General features: G+C 42.2%; 1 protein-coding gene across 5 annotated transcripts in view; it reads right to left on the bottom strand.

Moving 5' to 3' along the window:
* PDE5A (phosphodiesterase 5A) overlaps positions 1-14,719 on the bottom strand; it is a 708,225-nt gene that overhangs the window by 298,551 nt on the left and 394,955 nt on the right. For all 5 annotated transcript variants that reach the window (XM_085634223.1, XM_085634230.1, XM_085634240.1 and 2 more), the window contains exon 5: positions 11,191-11,280. In XM_085634223.1, coding sequence (XP_085490349.1) covers positions 11,191-11,280 — 90 coding nt within the window. The remainder of the gene's footprint in view (positions 1-11,190; positions 11,281-14,719) is intronic.

Here is a 14,719-nt window from a genome sequence, read left to right as displayed (position 1 = left end):
CACAGACTCTGTATTTGGGGTGAAAGCTAGTTTATCAAATTGGACTCTTAATATATCATCACTCTGAAGCTGCCCAAAATTCGGGATGTGATGCATTGATTAGCAGTTAATATTTTCTCTATTCAGAGTGTCATTTCTGCCTCTTGAGATGTAGAGAGGGGTGAAGATCAGCTTTTGTGAAGTAAAACAATCATGAGTTCCTGGCAGCCTCATCGGGTTGCTGTGTTTTCAGTGGCATGCAATTATTTGCAGGAAGGATAGAAGAATGATCTGAAGATAAGCGAGGCGGAATCAAAATGCCTATAAGTTGTTGCCTTTCTCTAATGGGATTCGAGAGATGAGATTCAAATCCCACAGGTTTCAGGGAGCTTGTTGGCATTTTCCAGTCCTGTGCTGCTGAAGCCAGTTTGCCAAGGCAGGCTGGTGAAGGTTGCTCTTTGCCACCATTTTCCAACCTTTTTTGAATGAGTGTCCCTGCATCCATGGCCACATGCAAGGAATATTGGAAGGCTGATAAATCAAACTCAGAGATATCCTTTCGATTGGCATTCATCGTGGTATTGGATGTTATGGGCTGTGGCTCGCGAGATATAGGGAAACATTTTGGTTGTGCTGTATCATTGCTGACAGCCTTACTAGCTATGCTTAGGATAGACCCTCTGCTGGATAGTCCATGAGGGTTTTTCCTTTTTTTCTTAATTCTTTTCTTTTCCCTTCTTGTATACGTTTTAAGGGGAATTTGGCTCACCTGATGATGTGCTAAGCTGGTCAATTGACCTCCAATTAGCCGTAAAGGTTTGCTATTTGAATTTGGAGTATCTAAAAGCAGGATTGAGGGTTCTTGAATCACCACCACTGAGACTCCTTTATCTTTTGTTAGCTCAAGGTGTGCTGGATGTATGGCAACTTCAGCGTTGATACCCTCAGTTATTTCAGGTAGGCCAACCACTTTGTCCATGAAGATAACCTCCTCTCTTGGTGGTTTAGTGTTCCTCAAATTCTCCACAAGGCATGACAAAATGTCTGACCGAGAACAAAGTTTACAACAGTCAATTTTAATTGTGCCACATTGTTCTTCTATGGACATGACAACCGGATATCAATTGTTATGATTATTTTTGCTATCAATTTGCTGGTTTTAATTGAGTCCAGATTGTGTGAGACGTATGACTGCAGATATGAATGGAATAGTATGAATGGGTCATTTTATTGCTCAAATGATTATCAATAAAATATATTTTGTACTTTTTCAAGAAAAATAGTATTTGTTGGCTCTTTCCTTCAATATGTCTTTCAATTTATTATATAAATCGTAATGTGTGTGTTTCATAATTGGTGCCTTACGTATCTACATAGAGTCATTTAGCCCTGCCTTAAGGAACTTGACCTCATTAACAGGGGGCTTCTGTCTTTACATTATAGAGTACAAAGTTTATCCACTATGGGGCAGCAAGCACATTCCTTGTTCCCACCAGTGGGCTGGAACAACCTAATCTTACAGTCCAGATTGTCTATTTTAGATTCCATGATGGAAATGGAACTAGCAAGTACTTTCATCACATCAATTTGAAGTTCCAGTTGTGTGACTGTCAAGTAAAGGCATTTATAACAGCAAGTAAGATTCTATTAATGGACATCACTGTGGTCTCCATTGAGGTGCTCCTGGGTGGGACAAGTCCCCTTGCCTCGATGGATCTGGTACGAGATTTAGGGTCATCCGATGCTTCCAACGGCTTGTCATACGTGTCGCCATCTGTCTCTATGTCGATGAGAGGGGTACTAGCTAACCTCCTTTGGTGTGACCGAGAGCCCTAAGGAGATAAATAAGATTGGCTTGAATAAGCAGAGGGCTCATCTGGCCCAGTCTTCTTATCACCTATGCTCTCAGGGAAAAGATTAATTTATGCAACAGTTTCTATGGTGGGACACTGCTGTGCCGCTGGTGTTTAATTGATGATCCTCAAGGGAGCTGAGATGTAGCCAATTATTTGAAGGGCCTGCAGATTTATGGTTGAGGATAGCTCTATAATATCTATTTTGCAGCCTAATCTGATGCTGAGCGACTCACTAAGCCAGTGATAGCTACCGTGATGACCATAAAAGGATTGACCATGCCAGATGTGGTGGGGGGGCTATGTATGAGCCGATCTTGTTGCGGCAGGAGTAATAGGCCAAACTGTGATCAGTGTTTTCTGGCTGGAAGTGGTTACACGATGTATGATCTTTATTGCCATGCCTCCTCCGTTGAGTAAAATACTGTTTGATTGAAAATAAAGAGCCCTTCCCTGCTGTGTGGCCTTGCTTTGGCCCTTTTGAGTTCCCCCTACCAGTTGGTGATGCTACACACAGTTCTATTTATGGGGGCCATTTTATTTGAGCTCCAAGTTTGCATTTTTTTGCTGCTTGCTTGTGCTACGTTTTTGGGTTGCAGTAGCTCTCTTGCACGTTATCATAGAGAGTCTGTGTGATAGTTTCCAATAATCCGTACACAAGGAGCCATGAGGTTAGAGATGGTGTCACTTTATCAGCCTGATCGGTCTGGATCTTGTCTGTAAAATCAGGCACAACTGCGGCAGTGTTCTTTCGATACACATCTGAATAGCGGAGAATTAACTCATGGCAATGGAGGATCAACTTGTTACACTCTAGCTTTCCCCAACTGGATGCTTGTGCTGCCGCCTTCCCCCAACGCCTTACGCTGTTATCCCAATTCAACTGAGCATCTGGAAAAGCATGCCATGAATCCCTGAAAAGAGTGGTGTTTTGATGGACTATAAGCCACTCTAACAGCTTATGGTTCAACAATGATGTTGTCTGCCCAGCATTCACAACTTCTGTTCCTATTGGGGGTTATTAATGTAAACTTTGCAAACTATTTAAATGGCTTGTGACTGGCCAAGTCCCTAGTAAATCTAGTGGGAACATAGGAACAAATGCAGGCAGGTTGGAATATAGTCCCAGGAGCAGAATAAGAGCAGGACCCTTGAACAAGCAAAGTGGGAGGGTAGCATGGATGCCATCGGGGGCAGAAGGCTGGCTGGGTTGAGCTTAGTGCAAGCAGTGAGATGCGAGAGAGTGGTGAAGATGCCTGAGAAGCGAGGCGAGTGGGCTATGGTGACAAGGAGTGTGGCAAGGGACCAACAGGCCGCTTGGCGTCAACCACTAAAGCTGGAGCCTGCCCTATATCAAGCTGGTGGTCTGGTGAGCAGACAGGCAGGTGGGTCCCCTGAGCGCAAAGCAAAAACAAGGAGAGGATGGAAGGAGTGCTAAAACATTTCAGACACTCACCCCAGTCAGAGATCTGGGTTTAATCCATCATCGTTGTTAAGCTCACTTCGCTACCCCAGTTTGGACCCAGCCATACGCAAATCAGTCTTGACCATGTGCCTCATGGAAAACAGTCCAGCCTGAACTGCCAGGCCAGGTCCTCCTTGGACTGGAAACAAGAATCCTGGGACCGGTTTCGGGGTACCACCCCTCAGCCAGGCTAGCTTGAATTCAGTGGCAAAGTGAGCAAGGGACCCACATCTGGGCATATGCTGACAACTTAGGGCAAACAAAGCAAATACAAGGAGATGATAGACGGAGTGCTGAAACGTGTCAGGCACTCCATCACAGTCACTGATCTGGGTTTAATCTATAGTTGTTCTTTAGCTCACTTCGCCACTCCAGTTAGGAGCCAGCAATATGCAAATCAGTCTTGACCCTGTGCCTCATGGAAACAGTACAGCCGAACATCCAGGCCAGGTCCTCCCTGGACAAGAAACAAGCATCCTGGGATCAGTTTCGGGGTAACAACCCTCATCAGCCACGCTAGCTTGAATCCAGTGGTAAAGTGAGCAAGGCTCACCCTTCCAACTTATGGCAAACAACGCAAACACAAGGAGATGATGGACGGAGTGCTGAAACGTTTGACACACTCCATCACAGTCACAGATCTGGGTTTAATCCATCTTCGTTCTTTAGCTCACTTCGCCACCCAAGTTTGGACCCAGCCATACGCAAATCAGTTTGACCCTGTGCCTCATGGGAACAGTCCAGCTCGAACTGCCAGGCCACGTCCTCCCTGGACAGGAAACAAAGAACCTGGGAACGGTTTTGGGGTAATAACCCTCATCAGCCAAGCTAGCTTGAATCCAGTGGCAAAGTGAGCAAGGAACCAAAGTCTAGAGATATCCTGCCAACTTAGGGCAAGCAAAGCACACACAAGAAGATGCTGGACCACCCTGAGCGCAAGCCACGCCAGCTACTAGGCAGGACATTTCTGCCCTCCAGGGATGCTGACCGACAGTGCCTACTGCACGCTGCTCACCTCCTCATGACCACACATTTGGTTTAGTCCACCGTTTGTTCGCCTGCTCCCCGGGTCAGCCTTTGCCTTTGGTCAGTCATCCCCCGCTTCCACCCCAGCCCACTCATCCTGCCCTCTTTGCTGCTCTCACTCGCTCGCTTATTTACAGCGGCAGCCACTCCTCGCCACGCTCACTCTCCTGCACTTCTCCTGCACTCCATCACCAATCCTACATACCTACTCTCTGGCATCAAAAGACTTGGAGGCACCAAAATTCTAAGGAGCTAACAAAATATTATCTTGGAAACCAAGAGATTTAATACATGCTCAAAAAGGAGCATCATGACTATTCTCTGGCATAACAAACACCATTGTGGGATTCATTACCAGATGAAATAAGAACAGCTGAAACCATACTGATCTTTCGGAAAAGACAGACAACCTTTCTTTTCAAACATCTAATCTAGGACTTTTTATACCAATATTACTATATCTTTAAAAGAAGATGCCATCTCGCTTATCCGATTTATCCCAGTACATCAGCATCACTCACAATAAATTAACACATAAAAACCATAACACACTATACCACACAACAATTGTGTAAAAACGCAATAACATAAAAACACAACAAAATAACAACATAGTATAGAAAGAACATATACCAAATAAACATAATAAAACACCAACACAAAATGTCAACCAAACATCAACACAGCACCACAATAAAGCAGTTGTGTTATGTTTTTATTGTATTGTTTTAGGTTGTGTTGTATTTATATATTGAGGTGTCTTGTTATGGTGCGTCGATATCTGCTGTTATTGTAATTATGCTTTTCCTATGGTGTGTTGCTATTGTGACATGTAGTGCGACTGTGTTACTGTATTATGTTGAACTGTGGTGGTTAATAGTTCGGTGGTAACTTTTGTTGTGTTGTTACACTGGAATATTGCTGTTTTGGTTGCACTATTTTTTTGTACTGCTATGTCTTATCATGCTATTGTAGTTGTTTTGTTCTCTATTTTTTCAATACTGATTTCTTTTTGTTGTTGTTATTGCATTCTTACTGTGTTGCTTTCATTTGCATTCTTGAGTTATTTTGTGCTGCATTTTTGTGTTGCCTCAAGGTCTATTGTTGCATTGTTTCATGTGTTGCTTTGTGTTGTGGGTGTGCTGCATTTTGTTTTGTTGGTTTGATGTGTTGTGTTGTTTTTGCACTGTTGTGTGTGGTGTTGCATTATTCTGTTGTGCTGTTATTTCATGTGTGCTGTTATGTTGTTATTGTGATGTACTGTAGTTGTGTTGTTATTTTGTTGCTATTATGGTGTGTTGAATTTGATGAGATTATTTTGTTCAGCTGTGTTCTTTTATGCAAAACACCTCATACCATTAAAAACATCAATTAGTCATTAAAATAGCATTTCTGGCACTAACATTATCTGATTCATCTCTTTGTGCACCTAGTAAAATATTGTTTTAAAGCGTACAATCGTCGTTGTAACAACACAGAATGTGCCAAGAATTATAGCATCTGTGCCCCTCCTTATCCCTGCCGCACATAAACTAGAAATATATCTGGTACACTTCCAAATGTATGCCTCTGACACACAAATTCACATTCAACAGAAAAATGAATCAGGGAGCCGGGCAAACAACCCCGAACGCCTAGAGAGCACAGACAACTGAATAAAAAAAAAGAAGCCTTTTCCTGAATGGACCAAAAACGAAAACCATGGTCGGAGAGTGTTTGAGAATCTCACGCTTTCTTCTGACTGTGCAATAGTCACATCAGAAAGTAAGATACCAGTGGACTACATCTTACAAAGAGCTTTTGTAGCCAAGCATGACAATTGACAGTCGTCCAAACTCTGGAAATACTCTTTCTCTTTCAAACCGATCATTCAGTGGACTTCAGGAACGCTATTGTGAAAGCGTGTCTGGGCTACTGTAAAGAGATCTAAACATGCCTATCAAAAACATTCAGCGACAGCCCCCAAAGGCTAAAGAGCAAGGCAACATCATTGTGCCAACCACTTGGAAGTGTGAACATATGAAACCAGCCTCAAAAGCAATCAGCTGTCTCCCTCCTTAAACAATGGGCAAATTAAAAGTATTCACTTCAACCAGTCCTCTTTCTGGACTCTCCAAGACACTCCTATCTGGAACCTATTTTCATCTAATTTACATCTGATCTACCAACTTGCCTTCATGCGACAAAGAAGGCAGGTGAGTGGGCTTCTGGGGCAAAAGACTTCGGAAAATTATGAACACTAGCCTGATTCCAAAAACTAACCATGTCCATCCCTTAGAATTCTCGAAGTCCGAATTTGGTAATGCTGGCATTCGACTGGAGACTTGCACTGAAGGGAGTAGGAACCAAGAAATACCAAATAAAGGTTGAAGCCTTACACCTAATATGATGCTTACTACACACAAACTTTTCTTGCGCTCTCACACATCTTGGAATTTACATTAGTGCGGTGTAACAGCCATAAGACAACATTTGCTGTCCTTCAAAAGTTCAAATCAAATAATTGATCATACGTTTATTATAATGTAACCTTATCATTCTGGAATATATTGATCAGCAGTGAATGAATGTGATTATGTGTATGTTTTCACCTCCTGGACGTCAGGCAATTCTTCTGCAATTCAACAGTGATGTCATTTTATAATTATTCCATGTACACAAAGTTTTTTGACAAACCGCTGAAGGATATGGTTCAGTAAAATGGATTCTGTGTGGAGCACTCTAGCACCAGTGGTAAAACCTTATGCACAACCTGAGGGGAAATTTAGCAATGAGATGGAAGATGTTTAAATCCATGGATTAACTGGCAAACCATGAGGACTGAATAGAAATGTGATTGCCACTCAGTTGCTCCCTGAATCAACATTGATTGTGTGAGTGGCTGAGAAGATCTGATGTGTGATTGCTCTGAATGAGTGCGGAGCCTTGGTTTGAGATCTGCACGGGTTCAATAGTAATAGTATTGCAAATTCCCCCATGTTGCTTGGGCTGCTATATATCTTTAAATAAGGTTATTTGAAAAAAAGGAGACCATTAATCGCTTAATTTACCAACAACGTGTGTATTTGCATGTTCATTTAAATCTTTAGAAGCAGTTAGCAGGACTTGATCATTTAATTATTCAGTAGTTTATGCACTCACTGGCAGGAACTGCCCGCGTCTCCTACTGAGGAAAAGAAAAACGTGATGGTTGCCATGCATGAATTAATCTGAGGCATTGGTAAATACTTAGGGACACACTGAAGGCCATTTTTTTGGCCCACTGTAGAGAGAGATTGAGAAATGCAAATCAGATTTGTTCCTTCACCAATAAAAATAATTCCGCATGAACTGCACGGCCAGTTCACTGCAGAAGGGAACACAGGTAACCCCAGGCCTTGTGAGTGAGATGTAGCAACGAGCACCAAACAGACGTCCTGACATATTCATTGTATTAATGGTGTCACACTGAGGAAAACAAAAAGGTGATGGGTGGAATACACAAACTGATCTTAGCCACTGGTAATTACTGTCCCCTTGGTCACCTCTTACAACCCCTCAAAAGGACTTAGGGCATAGCTACTCAGTGAAGACAGGAGTCTGCCCACTCAATTACACATAGGGGCAAAAACACCTAAGGGGAACACAAGCAGGAAAAAAACATATGGCCAACAAGAACATTTAATAAAATTACTAACAAAACAAGCCAGACTTTCAATCATCTAATCGGAGACTGACGAGATACACTGTCATGAGGTGTTGTTAAGATGGTTTCCTAAAACATCACATTCAGGCTGCGCATATTTAACAAAATAACTCAATCACATTTTATTTTAAAGGTCAATTCTGGCAATGTGGCTGCAATTCACCCTTGCTGTTTTTTAACTGAACCCCCAGTCGTTGGGGTAAGCGTGCTCACCCTAGTGTGTTAGGAGTTTTCATAGACCAATCTTGTGCAGATGATGTCATAAAAGTATATTGTGGAAAGTAAGGCCTGGATTAATTTTACCTTTGTATACTGAATTTGGCTTATGCTCAACACTGACTAGCAGAGCAAGTCCATACTATTACATCAAGAAATGGAGATCTTGCAAACCTCCAAGAGATACCTCCTTGGCTATCCAAAGTCATCAAGACTATCACCGTACCTGCCTATTCCTTGCACAGACTTGCATTGAAGAGATCCATTGGCTGAAACACTAGATCGTTTACACTTCCGCATATTCATTTGATCTTAATTAGAGGTTGTGGCATTGGACACACTAGTCATAACCCTGTGTGTTTTTAATGACTTTGTGTCCCTCACACCTTAAAAATGAAGAGGCTATAATTACAGACTTAATCATTCAAGAAACATAGAAAGTGTTTGTCCCGTTTTACTATCAGCTTAGGAATAAAACATTGTATCTTATCTATGAGCCAAGCGGCCACATTTCACTTTGAACTTGCCTTTTGAAATGGTGGCAGCTGGGCAACAGTGGTAAAATTAGCATTCCTATGAAATGCATAAGTATTTTAAATTCAGTTAAATTTCTTAAAAATAAATTCTCAAAACAATATGCTGTTTTGTATTTGTTTCCATTTCAGGTATTGAGAAGAGTTTTATGTGGAACCAATGTAGGCGTCCCTTTCCCTTATATTTCCAAGTAGATTCCAGACTTGATTCTTAGAATCCTGATGAAAGTTATTTTAAACAGAGAAAATTGATACGGTCTTTAGTAAATCCATATAGGCACTCAGCCCTTTGTTCGGCGTGTTGGAAGGACCAAAGTGAGAGAAACAACTTCAAAGTATGTTTTTCAGATAGTAATTATTTTACTGCAGGTAAGCTGGAATGGAGAGAAAAGAAGAGAGGATTATGCCAAATGTCCCTCTCTGCCAACTCTCAAGAAGGGGTTAATTGGATGAATTCAGTATAACTTCCTTTTTTTTTTATATTTCAGAAACCCCACAAACTCAGCTGTTATTTTAATTTAAAATGACAAATATTTGGCACATGACTGAAAATTCTTTAGGACCTAGGCCACCAGACAGCTTAAGTAGGGGACTCTTCTGTAAAAAGTCCCCTTCAAGAGTAAGAGCGCTCAAAAAGTTGGTCTCCTCGTTTTCTTATGTCATCTGCAGCACCAAAGGGATACTCCTCTCCGTATTTGGAGTGGTATGGCTATCTGCGGCTCAAGAACACGTGCCTGAAAGCCCATAACAGTAGAGCTTAGCTGTTGTGGTTCTCCACCCCTCTATTCATTAGAAACAAAATTCACTAACTTAACCCACAAGGGTTCAAGGGAATGTCAGAAAAAAAGGTTCCTTGAAGGACTTATCTTGCACCTAGGTCTCGTTACTGAAACGTAGTTGGAACTGCCAGGCAAACAGCCATTGAACTGACTCAAACGCTTACAATCACATTAGCAAGTACTTATGTACATGCTTCTGTAGACCCCTTTGAGAATACAGAAACTACTTGGGCCTCACTGGCTGCTCGAAAGAGAGCCTTCAGTGGAAGTCTTGACTGACACATCCTTGTAGACTTGTAGCTGTCTTTAATATCCAGCACAGCATTCTGAAACTTTGAGTTTCTTCATCTCATTAAGCCACGTAAAACACATGAACTCATCAAATCAATAAAATATATTTAAAGATAACTTTCCTTGTGGGCCATATCTCCATTAAGAGACAGACATGGTCTACTGGCAGCCCGTCAGAGTCCTACTTACTTCAAAAGTGGGCGCGGGTTGGATGATAGAGTTAAATAGCTTTAGGTGTTCATGTTTCGTGGTGCTTATAAATAATCCCAAACCTGATAATAACCTGTAGAGTAATATGCCAGGGTTGAAATGCCATGAGATTAACTCAAGTGGACTAACACGATATTGAGGATCAAATTCCAGACCCCATCACACCTTTACTGATTTTTTGGGGGATTTTTTGCCCTTTAAAAATGCTCTTGCCGCTTGTTACCTGATTAATAGACTGATTTGTTTTTAATTGCACCTTTGTTCACCACTTCTACCATGTGTTTTTCAGTCATTGCATTTATACCCAGCAATGTCATTCGCACTCTTTCTGCATTGATTACCCTGACGTAAGATATGAATGTCCAAATCCGTTTTACCAATTTTCAGAGCTTACATATCCTTATTTCTTTGTTTAACTCTCGTTTGCACGCATTTCATAAGCAAAACTTTGGCTTATGCACATGCTTTCAAAATTGTTTAAAAAAAAAAAACTAAATTATGGAGATCAATTGTTTTTCACTGTTACATATCTTTTTTCCGCTTTGCCGTCATTACCATATAATTAATTTATGCTGTGTGCCACAAATACAAGGCTTTTAATTAAAGTTTATTTTGTAAAAAAAATCATTTAAAGTAACATGCAACTTTGCAAGTATGAAACATTTGCACAGTGTTCGTGTATTTTGTTGCCAGTTTTGAATCACTCCACCTTGTCTAAAAGGTCACTTTTTGTTTTATTTTAAGTGTACTAAGCAAGCGCCAGTTCAGGCCCGGCACACCATCCTGTCTGACTAAGATGGCCCTATTGAAATTGCAGTTATTGCACATGCCGCCATAGGTTGGTTTTTATTTTTGTGTAGAATAAATTGTGCTTATTCTCTATACTGTTTCTTGGTCAAGATTGCCCCGTTGAAACTGTAGTGCTTTTATATGTCACTTTTGTGTGTGATGAATTATGTTTTAATCCATATTTTATACTTTATATGTTTTTCTGTGTTCTTAATGTGGTTTTTCTTCTATGGATATTTGATTATCCGAATAAAGATGTTTTTAATTAACTGCCTAATACGGATTTCAACCATATAAAATAACATATAGAGATTTGGGCTTCACGTTCACTCCTTGCTGGAATTAAGTGCATGCCTGGTGTTACCTGGTTGCGTCTGTTCTCCAGAAGTGATGTCTCATACAATTGTGCGTTGTGAAGAACAATGCCACAAAAAGCCAAGTAAGCTGAAAAATCCTGCAAAATAAATGTCATGAAATCAGCAGCGATAACAAATATTTCTGGCCTTACGGTGCTTTTGATCTGCATAAACATACACAGAAAAAACAGAGCATACTTAAACCAATAACATTGAAAACCTATGCAAGATATGGTCTGGCTATAAGCTTAAATTATGATATTTCATGACATGATTTTATACATATTTGCACAATTTGTATGTAACATGCTATGAGGTTTTAGCTGTAGGTTTTCACAGCGTTCAAACGGAGCATTTGCTAACAACATACATAGAGTGGGCTTTGGTTCTGCCCCTTTTAACCACTGGCTTTCTTCGAACAGCCTATTTCAGGCATTGGCTTGACACTGTTAATCACTTCGATGTGCTGTTTGGGCGTATCCTTCTTCCTCCACTCAAGTGCCTGCACTGAACCCCATGACAACTTGGCCACTGTAGCCCTCTGTCCACTCTTACCGGCTTACAAATGTGTGTTTCAATTAATATGGTTATATTACCTGTGTTAGCTCATTAAACCCAGACTTACTGGCGCTGGCATTGCTTGTTTCATTTTATTTTACAGCCTTTTTGCAGGTGATGTTGCTACTTTGAGTGATCGCCATGCATTGAACAACAGAGAAGTCTAATTGTGGTCACTCAGGGTTGCATTCAAACCATTTTTAGGTCTCGCTGAGTCAGCGCGCATGCGCTGCTCGGAGAGACTTTAGTAGGTGAGTTTTCAAAGTGCTGCTGATTGGCGACAAGCTTGCGTTCACGCAAGCGTGCACACGCGAACCGCCAGCCTTCAGCAGCACTTTCAAAACTCACCTACTAAAGTCTCTCTGAGCAGCGCATGCGCGCTGACTCAGCGAGACCTAAAAAACGGCTCTTTCCTGTTGGCTTCATCCTGCCCCTACATCAGAGAATGGAAACTGAAAGTGCTCGCAATGATCGCAGAGAAGCAGCTGAACGACACCGCATTTTTGGACACTCACATGGCTATTTTGTATAAACTAACGGCGGCAGCGGTGAGGCTGTGGTAGCGCTTGAACGGCGCCGGTGCTTCCGAGCCCCTGGGCCGCTGGAGTGCGCATTGTGTGCTCCCCTCTGGGGACTACTCCTGCCCCCAGGCTTCTGTACTTCGCTTTTGTGTTTATTTCATTTTGACGCGCTACGTGCCACAGGTGCTGTTTCACAAGAGCTTAAATAGCCCGCGGATAGTTTTGTGTTGTCATCTGCGGGCAGAGTCAGGGCCATGTGGTGGTTCCAGCAGGGCCTGTGCTTCTGGCCCTGGGCATTGGTTGTCTGGTCCTCGGCTTCGTTCATCTTCTCCTTCATCACCGCCATCCTCCTCCACCACGTCGACCCCCGGTCCCCTACATCAGGTAGGTGAACGCCGCGAGCACAAGCAGTGTACAGCATCCTAAGGCTTTGTCTCACTTTCAAAAAGAATACCTGCCTTATGTAATGCAAATGTAGGTAGGGCTATCACGGGCTTGCCGTTTCGAAGCACTGTAATAGGTGATATTAACACAACTCAGCGATACTTATGGATACCTCTGAAGATTAACATGCGCTCACTAAGATTGTAGTATGTTACTGCGTGACAGATCTTAGCGCTGGGTTTTTAAATCTTTACCTTATCTCGCCAGATATGTTTTTATGTTAACAATCAATCGAATAATGTATTTGAGAATCCCTCCTTCACAAATGGCCAAACACTGCTCCTGAAGAACTTTTGCATGCATACATGTCCAGCTTATTTTATAGAGAGCCCGGAAGTCACTGAAGGTAAGGGGTGTCATGACCATGTTATAAAAATTCACTTCTTTGGCTGCAGTGCTTACAATGTAAAAACAATAGAAGTGCAGAGTCCCAAAATATTTATTTAGCAATTTCAACTTTGACCACTAGCGCTGCCGCCTTCCGCCACTGCCCCGTTCCACCACTGGCGCTGCTCACTGCCTGCAGAGACTTAAAGCTGAATTGCTACGAGCACCACCTATTTTCAGCTGAAGTTTGGGGGGATTCTCCCATGATTAAAACAAGCATTGGCATAGCCAATAGGTCTCGCCTTTGGGACCTTATAAGTGTTTAGCCACGCAACTGTTAATGTTGTTGCACCAAGGATATTGTGCTGCATAACTAAATACTTATAAGGTCCCAAAAGCGAGACCTATTGGCTATGCCAATGCTTGTTTCACAATAGTCACAGACGAGGCAATTTCTGTTTCTTGTACAGCATCACTGAATAACCACAATGTACTAACATTTTATTTCTGTTTTTTGCTAAAATTATTTATTGATTTTCAGTAACAAAAAGAGAACAATATGGTGACAAAATATATTAGAACAACCCAAAGTGCTGAAATAAAGGTGAATGCCGAAATATAACACCATACCAAGAAGTTCATAAAGTACTCCACACCCTATTGTTTGGTACAGCATATCACAATACATTGCAGAAGACAGTCACAAAGGAGGGAAGGGGGCAGGAGGTTGGGAGAGGTGGGAGTCCATGAGACAACATGTAACGTGTTATTAGCCATTCTCTCTCAGAAGGAACTGTTTGTCGTCTATAATGGTGCAATATAGAGAGCTTGGCCACTGTCAGAGATGCTGCAACTCATATACGTCTCTGGCACATTGTTCCCATTAAGTCGGTCATGTTGTGTAAAATACCTATGTGCTCTGCTGAAAGGATGAGAGACCAGATTGCAGAAGACAATATTGCCCAGACATCAATCCAGTAATGGCACAGTTTAGGAGAGCACCATGAATGACCACACCATAAAACCTAGATTAGATCACATACCGTATGGTCACATCGTCAATATCCTGCGTGAGGGAGCAGGCCGGCTTGAAGTAATATCAGAGTTCTACGAGTGCACATATAAGTGCTGTGCCAAGGTCACACCTTGGCACAGCAGGCTATCCACTTTTTAACTGCGGTGCTCGTTAAATATTGTTTATTATCCCTTTCACATCCATAATACCGCTGTTACTACACACGAGCACTTATATGTGCACTCGTAGAACTCTGATATTCCCCGGGTTTAGCCATCACCAGCCCGTCAGGAATATCCCGCATTACCTATACATAAACTACAATTCCCTTCACCCTAGTCCCGCTACACGCCGTGACGTCTCACGTCACTTCCTGTAACCGAGGGGCATGGTCCCAATCAGCCCGATGTTCCGGCGCGCTTTTCCATGTTATTTATGCGCGACTCTGGCTCAACTTACTTGCGAAAGCCGGGGACCAGAACCAAACAGGTAGCAGGCAGGGCGACCGATCTTAAATAAGTAAGTAATTTGACAAGCGCGATGTCTCAGTTTCCCTACGTGACAGCACTCGCTTTTTTTGCCCTACCCATTTGGATCGACATACTGGCAGATCCACTTAGTCTGCTCGGTGACACACTCTTTCTTCACGGTTCCCCCAGGACCGCCCATTCT

This window comes from Triturus cristatus, chromosome 2_1 (assembly GCF_964204655.1).
Source record: "Triturus cristatus chromosome 2_1, aTriCri1.1, whole genome shotgun sequence".
Classification (NCBI taxonomy): domain Eukaryota; kingdom Metazoa; phylum Chordata; class Amphibia; order Caudata; family Salamandridae; genus Triturus; species Triturus cristatus.
The sequence above is the reverse complement of the archived record's forward strand: the minus strand, read 5'-3'. Positions and strand labels throughout refer to the sequence as shown.